General features: G+C 35.4%; 1 protein-coding gene across 4 annotated transcripts in view; it reads right to left on the reverse strand.

Moving 5' to 3' along the window:
- CDK17 (cyclin dependent kinase 17) overlaps positions 1 to 14,222 on the reverse strand; it is a 90,722-nt gene that overhangs the window by 35,302 nt on the left and 41,198 nt on the right. For all 4 annotated transcript variants that reach the window (XM_064419787.1, XM_064419784.1, XM_064419788.1 and 1 more), the window contains 2 exons: positions 7,540 to 7,704; positions 1,320 to 1,453 (listed from right to left, as the gene is read on the reverse strand). In XM_064419787.1, coding sequence (XP_064275857.1) covers positions 1,320 to 1,453; positions 7,540 to 7,704 — 299 coding nt within the window. The remainder of the gene's footprint in view (positions 1 to 1,319; positions 1,454 to 7,539; positions 7,705 to 14,222) is intronic.

Here is a 14,222-nt window from a genome sequence, read left to right on the forward strand (position 1 = left end):
TGGAGTTCTTGAATTCCAATACAAAAAGAATCCTTTAATGGTTCTTAGCCCTCTCTGAATGACTTGACGGATTTCCATTTCAGTTTGTTAGTTTCATTATGAATCATTAATTTATTTTTCCTGTTCTATATATGCATTTCAAAATGGAGAAGAAACAGACAATGAACAAAAAGTAAAAAATCCTTTTAAGTAATTTCCTTGATTTTTAGTTTCTCCACATACATTCTGATAAGCAGGTTTTCACAAATGACTTTTTTCGCTAATTTAAGTATCCTGCATAAACCAGTAAAACCACCTTTGCTCTCCTTACTTCAGTAAGTAAGTAAACTTCAGTAAGCAAAGCCAGGAGAACAAATAACACAGAAATTTAAGAATTTGAATACAAAACCTCCCAGGTGCAAGAAACTATCTAAATAATTAATACAACTAATTCACACATTTTTGAGATAATATCTGCACTATATGTTTGGAATTCCAAACATAACGGAATGCCTCACAAATAAAAAAATTTTGGCACTGACAATCTACTGTAACTTATCCAAATCAGTTTCCCTATCCAGTATTTGATATGAACCTTGAATGGAGATTCAAAATCTTACAGCTTAAGCTATGCTTATTGCTATGTATACTATAAAGCAGCAGCTATAAAATTCTACCCACTTCTGTAACAAAGACATCATTATAACTGCAACTTTTATACACTCTAGAAAAAGGGAAGTGTTCTGTTTTAGTTCACCAAGGGAAATGACAACAAAGCAAGCACAAGGGTGGCAAGTATTCATAATGAGACCCATAAATAAAGGAAATTATGTGCACAGTTATTCATAAGGTACTTTTCCTCCTTTTGTTTACCATCCTGTAAAGTTCCGTTCATGAAAAAAAACAGGAAGAGAGGAAAAGGCTGAAGCAGTCAAGACCATCGCTGCTGCTGTAGCATTCGTTTTGCAAAGACTAGAAAAACAGTGTTAAGTAAAAAATGTCTAAACCATGTATCATCTTGAATACATTCAGTGGCTTGCACACAACGCAACAGAAAGCTGCTCAAATGCTACACTTAAGAAATTCCTCCCAAAAATTCAAGTTTCAAAATATATCTATATTTTCAAAATTAACAGCTCATAAACAGTGCAAGATAACCATTGTTCTGTGTGACAAATGCAGACAAATTTAAATAGTATGAAAATAATACTCTCTGCATGAAATATATGGCAGAATGGTTGGTTAAAGTTAATTGAGTAGACAACCAGTGACAACAAACAATTAAAGCAACCCCCAACTCTCTTGTCAAATAAATGACCCTTATATGAAAAGTGAATTACCTCCATTGAGATTCGTCTGTGTATCCGGTTTCTGAGACAAACTCCTGTGGGAGACTGAACTTCATCAGATGACGTTCCAGAAGCTTGGTCACTTTCCCCATCCGACCCCATTTTCAAATTTTCATGAACAATATCTTAAAAATAATCCAAATAATTGAAAATAGTTAAACAGCAATGCCTCAAACAGCTCTTTTTTTATATATGGAAAAGAACTGAATCATTACTGTGCACTGAATTACACAGTAAAGTCAAAGACTCATCACAGCCATGGCAGTCTTGATACATACTTTTTATGACTCAGTAATAACCACAAAATGAACAGGATTACTTTGTAGGAATTCCATGAGAACTTACTTGAACTGCAGCAAAACTCTGTTTTCCAAAACCAAAGACAGACATTCCAATCCCAGTTGTAATTCCAAAAAGCCAATTCCCCCTCCCAGCTTCAGTTCCTAAAATCCCTTAGTACCACTTCTCTTTTAGCTGTTCTTTAGGATATGCAACATTGCTGAGAATAATTAGCATTTTCAAATCAGACTACCTAATGCTGAAGATACCTAAATGTATCTTCAGAAAGCTTTAAAGTCCTACCAAGAGGCATAGTAGTATTTTCAGAAATGGCAAATACAGAAGCTTCAAATAGAAAATACCCTGTGTGCATCCATGTGTGAAGTCAGGGGATATATTATAACCATCTAAATCAAGGTCCACAACCTACAAGTGCATTCAGTAAAAGACTTAACTTTTAAGAGCCATTAAATGAAATTTGTGACCTTATGAAGGAATTTACCTAACTGTTTGAGTTATGTCATGCAGGACCTTCATGTCAATTAAAATTGTTAATTTTTACACAATCCTTAAGATTCATGCACATAAAAGCTTATGTATATTTCATGTACACATACATATATACATTGCTTTTAAGAACCAAAGGATTTTTTAGACTTTGGAGACAAACACAATAGTGAACAAAAGAAAATCAAGGCAGTGTTATAGCATAAAGAGACAAATTATTTGCAAAAGTACACATGGAAAAATGGTCATACAAGTAATTCACTATGAGTAATGTTCCATCATCAACTTCAAAATACCTAAACTCCAAAATTACTCCAGAAATGAAATACATATAAAGTAGGCTCTTCAAAAGACACCAGTTTCCCTGCTGTCTAGTGATCCTTGTTGGAAATCATTATCTTCTACAAGGCGTAAAAAGAACCTGAGGAACAACTCAGAACTCTATCCCTAAAAAATGATAATATTAGCTAAACATACAGAGATCAATTCAGCCTTACCACCAACACGCCTGAAAGTATTTAACATTTGCAAAGCAGTACAGCAAATTTAAAAAGCTCCCAAAAACCAAAAGAGAATCTGCAAGTTCCACCACCATCAACAAGCAAGAAATTTGGATTTTCTGGGGAAAAAAGCACCATTAGGGCTATGTTTTGTTATCTGCACATCTTCTAAAATATTTGTCTAGCTTGGCACACATAGAATCATGCACACTTCAAAGGAACAAATTCTCCCCCAGTACAAACAATTTCCTTTTATGGAAAACAGAATGGATATAAAAAGAAAGATTAATTTGTAAGTTATTAGCAACACATATTTTAACTCAGAATACTGTAATTAAACACAAACAAAGCGTGCATCTCACGCACAAAGTAAATTTTCCAGCAATGATGCAGATTTATATTGGCTTTCTATTAAAAATCCACACTGAATCAGAATTTTCCCTGCAAGTCATACTCAGATTTGGACTAAATTTAAAAAAAAATTAACCTGCACTCCTTACATAATAAGCAAACTTATGATTTCAAACAAGCTAAATACTCACCAGTGCTTCTAAAAAGCAGGGCAATTTGACCCACAGGAAAAAATTTTCAGAAAGTGGTTCCTAAAATCAGCCTTAGCTTTGAAGCTAAGCAGAAAAAATGTGACTCTCTTTTGCTAAGTCTCTAAGAAATGTCTTATTCTCTGTAGTGACTTGACAGCTATCTTTTTAAAAATCTCTAACAGACTGTGGAAAATTTATTTTATTAATATAAAAGCATTATTGAAAACACTACTTGCAGCAAAGCTGTTATGCCAGCACTGTTATATCTGGTATAACAGCACACTCAGCATAGCGTTTCTTTACAAAAAACCCTCTTTTAAAATACTTTTCTGAGAGGTCATGTAATCCAATTTAGCAATTACAGCTCTTTAGATTCTGTTAGTAAAATGAAGTGCAACAGCTACTGAAAATTGTTCCTGAATCTATCCTCATGTTAAAACCAGCCCATTGGTTGGGACCCAAAGTCTACTTTCTTTATGGAAGCTAGATGAGGCACAGTTACCTCAGCAATCACACAAAATAAAATCCGATAAAATTAAAGCAGTATTGCATTTTAAGCCATGGTGCAATTACATAATTTCTTTTTAAGAGAGACTGATACTTTCTATGAAGTAATTATGAGACTGATACTGTCATATTTTTGACGTTTAATTCATAAAAGCCTTTGTATTGTGAAATTACTAGTAAAAAAAGACAACTGGAAATGCAATGTTCAGAACTACATAGAGCACCCTAGTTGACAAAGATAATTCTTGTATTAGAAGATTGCCTATGTAATAACCCACAACTAAGCACTATTTCAAGAACCAGTACCACAAACCCATATACCTGGGACAGATAATGTAGCTGCAGGGACATTCTTTTCTTTATAAATCAGGAATGTGAAGACAAAGAGGGTCTGTACCATTCAAGTCTAAAAATGCATTATTTCAGATGATGATTTGGATACCCCTGTGATATGACTAATTCTGGTAAGTCTGGATAACCCAGAATCAAGAAGGTTTATGCAGGATACTGGCTGGAGCAAGCAAAAATGCATGTTTAAGCACATGCATTTCCAATGGGCTAAATACCTAACTGCTCCTATCTATAAGGGTTTGCAGATGTTTTAATTATTTTCTAAACAGATATAATTTAAAGCTTTTTAAAAATAACTTGACTGTACTGTCATCTGCTATAACTGCATCCTTTTATTTGATTCAATTAAAAAGGCATTAGCAGAGCCTTATGTTCATTATTTTAATGGCATAAACCCCAGACTAAGGCATTAACCCAGACATTTTAATCATTTTTACACAGGTGCACAATGATGCTTAAATAAGCAATGATGAAAACCATGCAAATATTTCCCTTATTTCTTTAAGCCTTTCTATGGACAATTTACCTGCATGAAAGCTTGCTTGCATAGCCTTCAGAGGTTTTAATCATTCAATAATGTATTGAATTGCTTTCACTGCAATACCAAGCCATTCTCTTATATAGATATTTATTTTAATGTACTCCACATATCTTATTAAATATCCAGAATGGCCATGTAATGAAAAGCTAGGTGTAGGTGACTACAATATAACAGGGAAACTACAGAAGTACATTTAAAGGAAAAGGCTGTCCTCATTTCTGCTGTGAGGAGCGCACCACAGAAGAGATTAATACAGGGGACCTGCAGTGCAACAAATGAGGACTCTTCCAAGTGAGCCGTAATCAAAGTGACTAATTAGTACTGAGTCAGACTGCATGATCTTTCCACCTTACTTCAAATTATTATAAAAATAATCATGTGACTTGCATAACAGATTTCTTCCATGGTGCACTTTTCCAAAGCATACTTTTCTATGCAGTGGCTACACTGTACGATTAATTTCAGTGATAATATAATTCAAATTGAGGAAGACCAGAGTGAGAAATTGCCTTTGCCATTACTGCACTATGAATGCTGTATGGAAAATCATTCTGTTCAAATAACATTTATGAAAATGAAACAAAACTTCTCCATAACTGTATCAACACAACTGGCAAAAGCAAGGATTAACTCTCTCCTGGCTGTTACTGCAGTTCACCAGCAGGGTCAGCTACAGCTAGCTCTGCATATTCCAGGAGCCTCTCCAGAGGTGATGTTAATACAAATATGGAACACGGACAGTTGGATTCATTCTGCATTCAGCCAGGTGAGGTCCAAAAAAAGTTTATTATCTCTGGCTTCATCATGGACTGCAGCAGCTAAATGTTTCCAGAGGTACAAGACCGTAGAAGCTGTGCAGATATAAGTGAATTAAAAAAAAACTTTATCAGCTAAACCCTCATTCTGTAGTTTCACAATGGTCTGAAAATCACCTCTATTATTTAAAATCATCCTGGTAACTAAATACTGAAGTAAAAAATTGCTAAAGAAATTTTTTTTAAGGCATAGCTCAAAAATTTTTCCCTTACACAGCATTTTACAAAACATAAAGCTAACAGAGAATTTTCAAGTACAAATTATTTTTAAAGTATTTTGGCATTCTACTCATTATCACAACTGCAGAAACTCAAGTTCAATGCTCAAAAAGCAAACAAAACTCTAAAAATCCTCTTGGGCTTCTCAATCAATTTTTATAGTGATAGTCTCATTCAAACGGGCAGCATGAAGATGTACTTGTGGCAGGTCTCAATTTAATCTAGTTTTCTTTAACAAAATAACCATCCTTGACCTCCCATGATTTTGTATTTCAAGGATATCTTTCTGACACCACTTTTCTACCTACGTAATAGAGGAAAAACTGTAAAGAAAAGAGGGTGGATGAAGAAAGCAAAGGGAAGTCTCATGCAGTGTAGCATATTTGACTATTTTGTTTCTGATGTCATTATCCCAACAGGGAAAACCTCAGCTTCCTGATGAGCAATAACCATTCCCATACGGCAAGAACAAAAGAAAGAAAGATGTGAAAAGGGAGCAGAAAAAGGAATTATGATTGCATATACTTGTACTTCTGCTTTTTTACCACTAGATAACATGCACAAGTAGCTTGTATTTCCATCAAATAAGGAGTTTAAAAAAGGCATTATCTTACCCAAAGCAAAAAGATGTGTTTAACATAGACATACAGAGCAACCAGGCCCAGTGGAAAGTGTGGGCCCATGGCAGAGAGGTTGGAACTAGGTGATCTTTGAGGTCCCTTCCAACCCAAACCATTCTGTTACTCCATGATACAATCTGTATGTACATTTATTCCATACTACTTAAATAAATTACAAACTGTAACACAAGTGAGAGAGTACAGGCACCTCCTGTACTTAGTTTACATATATCTAGTTTGACAAATAAACTATAAAGACTACATATTCAGATAAACACAGATTTCTCTAAGTACACAATTTTTAAAAAAAACTATTTATTCCTGCTAGATTCTTGGCAACTTAACTAGAGCTTGGTTTGGCAAAAATGGAAAAGCAAATACTGTTTACAGTATTTGAGTGAAATCAGAAACTGATACAGTAGTCAAACCGTGCACACTTAAAACCTGTTTTCTTGTGTGATAGCAACAGCTGCTAGAATAAAGTCAAAAGGATATACATCTTGTTTCAGTTGGAATGGTAACTCAAGCAGTAAAAAGGGATTTTTTTGAACACGATGAGTGGTATTACAACAAAGGAAGATATAAGTGGTTTGACTACTACCTTGAAGATTCATAGCTTAATCTCAAAGATCAGTTTATCACACTTCTAAAGGAGGGCAGTAGATTGAAAAAATAATAAAAACTCTAATTAAGCTGCGATTTGCTCTCATTTTCCAGTATCAATTAATTAAGCATAATTTAAAAAAACATAAAAGGAGGATAAAACATTAATGGTGACTGGAGGCAGCAACATGACAAATTACTTGGAAAAGAAAAAATATTTCATAACTTATTTGCTTCACGGAAGCACTAACATAGCTCAGGACCACAACAAAAAGACAAAGCTGAGTTGACTTAATTTGTCACTGAAATTTTTTTTTCTAGAATAATGAGAAATAATACAACAGTTCTTTTAAAATTCCACATATAGGATGATTACCCTCTGTTTTTTTCATAGTACAGTTATTGTACTTCTTGCCAATGCTTAACTGAGGCGGATACATGGGTTCCTTGCAAAGTATTCAGAAAGAATATTTTGTTACTTTTGTAACTTTTAAAGTTGTAAAAAATTCATGGGTGTTTTCTGCGCTCTCTTCTAATTGCTTTCTTCCTGAAAATCTTAACAGACATTCAGCACCTTAAGAACAAATTTCTTGAACTCCAGAAAAAAACTGCTGCATACTCAGATATTTATTAAAGCAGTAAGAGCATCTGTACCTCTTGCTATCAATCAATACCAACATTATTTTTCACAGAAAAATTCTTTGAAACAAACAATGTAGGAAATTACCTAATCTGCTCCCATTTCTGGGCATTGCCATGAACGATCCGAGGCTGCCCCCTATGACGCTGTGTGGTCTCCGTAAAGGGGGCTTCTTGAAAGATCCCGTGTATTGGTGGAGAAATGAATGCATGCTGTGAGACGTTGGAGGCCTGCCATTCTTCACAATGGGCTCTACAGTTCACAAGGATCAAAATATTCATTGCCACAAGTAAGGAGGATTGTCAGGAACATGCCAGAAGAAAAAAAAAAAGAAAGAAGAAAAAGAGTTAGTAAACAGGAAATCACCAGTCTGGTAAAATTATCTTTCATGCTAACAGCAGACCACCATACTATGGCCATTTCTCTATCAACAAACAAGTACAACACATGGCATTAAGTGCTACCCAAATTAATTTTACTAAATCCTGTCACTCTGCTGCTGGATGAGTAAATGCCCTGAATATACAGTCTTAGAATGTCAGTAAAACCAGAACACTGTTATTATTTTCTTATGTCTTACTGCACCATGTTTCATCTTTACTTTTAAACAGGACAGCTGTTAGATCAACTATGACGAGCAAATCCAACTACAAGCCTTTGAAAATATTCTCCTCAAAATTCTTGTGGGTCACTAATACCAAAGCCTTGCCATTGGAGATCTTTAGAAGTAACCATACCTGTCTATCCCTCCCAGAGCTGTCATGCCATAATTCAGGTTATTAACTTACAGGGTATCGAAAAAATTAAGCATTCAATTTTTTATTTTGGCTTTCCACTGGTTTGTGTTTCAGATGGTTCACAGAGATTTTTTTTAAAAAAAAAGTTACTATCATCGATAACCACTTTCTAAAAGAATGAAGTGTTAGAAATTTTTAAATCTCATTTACAAGTGTGAGCAGTATTTGGGTTCTCTCAGCAACCTGACTCCTCTCACATGGACTAGCCTTCAAGGATAGACATGGTTCTAGAAGCAGGCTAACTCTGAAAACATGAGGGTTTTTTTTTACCCCCAAAAGAAGCAGAACAGATGCCCACTTGCACTGACTGTCACGACAGTGGACTTAGCAGAACCACCAATGAAGTCATTCATACAAGAAAATAAAGATTAAATACTCTCACTTCAGAAAACAAGATCAGAGTCATCTGGCAGCTACATGCAAATACTCTTCCTATACTAGCAAAAAGAACAGCAGCTATGCCCAAAGAACAGTTAAGATTCAAGTAATTTTGTTTTTCCATTATTTGATTCTTATTAACATTACAGATTCATGTTTGGTATTATTCAGAAGACAGAAAAGGCAGCAGCCATACACTGAGCAACCATAGTGTGGGTGTTACTGAATGGAGCAGCACCCACTGGAGCCACTGCTCCCAGGGTGTGCTCAGAGCTTCACTCATGCCTTTTGGGACAGGGAGCACTCTGGGATGCTATTTCATCACTCCACCTCATATACCCACATGCAGGGATCCCAAAATCCTGATTTCCCTTCCAAAAAAGGGAGTAAGAATAATATAGATGGGAGAACATATTTTATGGAAAGCAGAATTTCAATGGTAAAGGAAAGGAACAGCAACAAATGCCTAATAACCTAAGGAAAACAGGATCCTGAAGGGAACACCCTCTCTCCCCACATATACAAAAAACCTATACAGACTAATTAGTCTGAAGCAGAGACAGAAGTACACAGACAGAATTACCCAAGGACAGGTCAATGACCCTAAGAAATCCTAAGAAATAATTATGCAAGGAATTTTTTAACATAAACATGAACAACACAGTGAGATAAAAAAAAAAAAACCAAAAAAACAACTCATCTGCTGCAGGGAAAAAAATAAAACCCCTGGGGATAAAAATATGCTGCAGACCAAAAACAGAAAGGACATGTCAGCACTGTTACAAACCTGCCTGCATCCTTGCATTAGCATCCTTCATAAATACAGCATTGGAGTGGGTGAACATGAGGAAAAATACACCATACATCTGTGTATATGTTTGTAAAATATGACCAGGGTCTTCAAACCTCTGCATATCTCTGTCCCAAATGCTCATTTCTGTTCTAATCGTTTGCATCACCCTTTTGACTTAAGAGTGGGACCTGCTTCTTTGTTGCATACCTTTAACAACAGATTTATCCTAGGGCAGCAGGCAGCAAATTCTTGATCAATTTTTAATTGATCTATTACTGCTTCCACATGACAGGACACAGGCTCACATTCAGCACAACTACTCCTTTTGATAATTTAACATCTGCTTTTTGCTTTCCAACTTTCTTGCTAATTTGAATTGAATTTGATTAAGTTTCTAGTCTAAACATCTCACACTGTTTACATGCGGTGGTGAACAAATGAATAGTACCTTGTATGTTATGGCTTTTGTCTACTGATGCTAAAAGCAATCTACTTTCATGAACTGCGCAGTACGCAAAAGAGGCCAGAATTTATGAATACATTGAATATCTATGTAGAGATTGAGTTTTATGTTCATTACTAGCATGACATTGTGATGCACAGAGATGATTATTGAAAAAATCTGTTTTCCTCCGGGCAGTGGTAAATTTGTATGTATTTTTCAGTTTAAAACAAAATTCCTAAAATATCCTAACATATGCAAAGTTCAGCTCAAATGTAAGGATAAATACAGATCACATCAATAAATAAATTTATATAAAAATGAAAGATAAATGGTTGATATAAGATCCAACTACACAGAAATAACTTTTGCCATCATAGGCAACTATTACCTTCCTTTACTGACCTAAGTACCATACTAAATTATGGAGCGCATTATAAAACTTTGCAACAACAATTTAGGTCAAGCAGTAGGACAGGTAGAACTACTGGCAGACAATGAAGTGAAGGTTCCAGAAACACTCACATGACACTGTATTTCTGACTAAGACAAGTATTAATACTACCTGTTTGTAAGGGGGGTTTAAAATCCTGATACATGTTAATTTACAAAAAGGAGGGATTGTACAGCATATGACAGTATAACACATGGGCTTAGGTATTGGAAAGTATACTCGTTATAAACAATTCAGTGAGCATTGCTGTATGCTAGGAGCTTCTAAAGAAACAGTTGCATGAATTCTGCATTATGTTACCTCCTCCCTGCAAATGTGACAGTAACAGCCAAGAGCTGGAGCAAATATTGATAATGATCAAGCAAACCTTTGCTGGAAATTGATTTACAAAACTGTTTATTACAGTTTTCACGCACTTATGAGATACAAGAGTTTAAAAAGTGCTTTTTAAAAAGCTACTCAACTCCCTCTCTATCCAAAGACTCACAAGTACTTCTTTTTGAAGTTACAATTTCATTTAATTCACATCCATTTTTTCCAGAATTATTAATAGGTCGAATCACTATATTTAAAGTACAACATGGCAACTTTAAAATGCAAGTTTAGTCAACTGTCTGGTCTTGAATAACATGCATCTAAATGGTAAAAGTTATATGCCTTTACTACATATATCTATAAAAACGGCTTCTTATAATTTCATTTCTGTGCTTACAGCTTTGTCTTTAAAAAATGTTTCCCCTATATAAAACTCATAAACATGCCTTACTTCAGTGTCACTATACTTGGTAAATTTAACTCAGTAACCACATGCTGCTGTTGGTTTAACACTCAGCTACAGGCAAAATGAATGATGGAAATTAAAAGGTGAGTAAAAAAAACACTAAAAAATTCACTGTGCAAGTGTGCGGATCTACTGCATTTTGAGATCATGCACAAATCTGGTGTTCCTCTCTCATGTAGATTACAACAGCAGAAGCATGACATGACCCACAGACACACTGAAGGGCTGAAGAGGGCACCTGGGAATCTGCTGCATCCAGCACCTCCTTCAGCACAAGACTGAAGACGCCAGCCACAGCAGCTTGCATACTGCACACAAAATGATTCTTCTGTGGAAACTCCCTGCCACAGGATGCTAAAACTACCCAAACTTGCAAGAGTCAAAGGGAGGCTTAACAAGCAATCTGCTCAGGGCTACTAACCACACAGAGACTTGCCTAGTTCAGTAAGTCTCTGAGCTAGAAACTGATACAGTACACTGGGGAAATGATGCTGTACTTTGTACTTGTCCTCAAATGTCATCCTCAGAGACTGGAGAACAGACAGGCAGAACTCCAGCTGTCCTTACAGCACAAGACTTCTGCAGCATCTGGGCACTTCACTTGTGTTGGCTGTCACTGGCACAACCATTCCAGTAAGGGTCTTATTAACTGTTTATCTCCAGCTCTCTTTCCTCACCCTACTCTATAATGTGTAGGTCCAAACTGATAAAACAAACTGATATGGAAAACAAGCTGAAACAGAGACCTCTCTTAGTGGTTCTTCTTAAACTGTATTTTGTCAGTTGTTATTATATTCTCTTCTTATTTTGGCTACAACATCATGTAATTTTAGACTCATCTTCCAAGGAATGCCATTTCAATGCTTTCATTTCTTAGGCAGCCTACTAAGCTATCATGCAAATCTAGTCTTTAAGTGGGAAAGAAGTTAAAAAACATTTTCAATGAGAGTATTTATTAATACACTAAAGTACAGGATGACCAGTTTTCTTTTCATTGTCCCTGAACAATCTTGCAATAGACACCCTTTAAAAAAGAACATCCACATATCACATTAGTTTTATATCTACAAAAACGCACCCCCCTTATTTTAAATGACACATCCATGTTATCTTGCAAAGTGTGCACCTTCAGCAAAGGGTTAAAATTGAGCAATGGTGAATGTGCACTGTTGTACTGCTTAATGTTCAAGTTTGCTGAGTGCTAAGCTAACTCTTTATATAACTTGGATCATTTTCTTATACTTCTCACATTCTGTCATTCAAACCTTCGTTGCTATTGCCATAATCCAAAATAAATAGAACAGCACTGTTCAAAGAAAGTACTGTTCAAAATACAATTAGCCTGGCTTAATAATGGTTGAAGAGTTGCTAGATCATTAAATGTTTTGGAATACACACACCTATTTTAAGAAAACATTGTACCCCGTGAGGTACCACTGCTTTAGTAAGTTTGAAATAATGCCAACACCAATGCTAACAAACATACAAAACCAAATGAACCACTGAAATAATTCAATTGTGAAGTGGCATAAATATATGTTTCAATATAAGTGGAACTGATTTTTTTAATTCATAATAATGAAAACTGGCAGAGTCAAGTAGAACAACAGCGTATATAACCAAGAAACCTGCCCAAGGAATTAACTAAACACAACAATTTCATAAAGATGCCTCTTCTTCTTCCTTTAACTGCAATTCAAATTAACAAAAAACCTTTACCTGAAATTATTCCTGAGTAAGCAATTTTTCAATTTATGCACAGTGTTTCTTTTCCTCATCCACCTATGACAATAAAGACCCACACTACCACTTTCCTTCCTGTGCTGGATTTACTTAACTGGATTTACTTAAGCTGAGCTCCAGAGAGCCTGCAGAATTGCCTGGCATTTCTTTGCACAGCCTCAGCAACTGACATACTGTCACACATCAGTCAACTGGTGGATTACAGAGAGAAAGTGTTTTCATTAGGGATGTAAATGCATTTTAAACCACTTTTTATGAATATATATTATCACATACTCAACTAAGTCTTTCTTTTTTATGTCCCATGAGTATCACTACTATGTGACAAACAGACCAATGTTTGATTCCACAATCACTATCCATTCTGGACGTGTAAACTATATAAATATGTATTTTAAATTCATATAAATAAAGTAAAAATACACATGTGGAGATTTTCTAATCAAAGTAAGAGATACTGGAGACTTAGCATTTATGATTACTGATTTGGGTACAGAATGAGGATTGAATCCAGGCATGTTCCATACTCTAAGTAAGGATGAATCTTTGTGCCTGCCACAAGTCACTGCTTCTACCAAAAATGTAGCTCAAGGTTCTTCTCCCTGATCCCCAACAAGAAAGTAATGTAATTTTGGTTAAGTTTTTGAACTAGATCACTATGGGGTATACAAAGCACAGCTGCTGACAGAAGGATGGAGGCAGAACCTCACTTGACACTTTTAGCTGCAACTTGACTTTGGACTGGCTCAAGTGTAACAAAATCTCACTAAGTGTCTCGAGAATCCACTACTGGGTTTTATAGGACAGGGCTCAATGCATTTTCCTTCCATCACCTTGACCTCACTCTTGCTCCAGAAAACTTCCAGTTTTTTTTTTTTTTTAATCATTTCCAATTTGATAGGGAATAGAAAAGTGTAAAAATCTACATATGTGAAATTAAATATTCATTCTCTGAACAGCTTTGCATTCATGAAGCTTCCAATGCATCATCACAACCTTTTAAAACTGTTTATGTAGGCTCCTCAAATGCTACTGTCATGTAACTTACTCATATTTTAGCATAATCTACTACACATTCATTTACCTGATCTGAATGTTAGGCTCTGCTAATGATTATTCAGTTTTTACATAACAAAACCTGATTTTTTTTGGACTTGAAATATAAAATATTTTGAACAAACTGCTGAAGAAGCTGCTGTCAAGAAGCCCTTTTTTCCTTTAAAAAATCTAGAATGTAAGTAGGTGAATTTGTGATATTATAGAATTGGCATGCTGCACTGCATAATATTTAATTACACTGCTGTAAGGCAGTCAGACCCACTCAGTAAAATTAGTTGATTGCAGGTGACAGCTTCCATAGAAGCTACATTTAAATAACCCAA

Source organism: Passer domesticus, chromosome 5, assembly GCF_036417665.1.
Source record: "Passer domesticus isolate bPasDom1 chromosome 5, bPasDom1.hap1, whole genome shotgun sequence".
Classification (NCBI taxonomy): Eukaryota; Metazoa; Chordata; class Aves; order Passeriformes; family Passeridae; genus Passer; species Passer domesticus.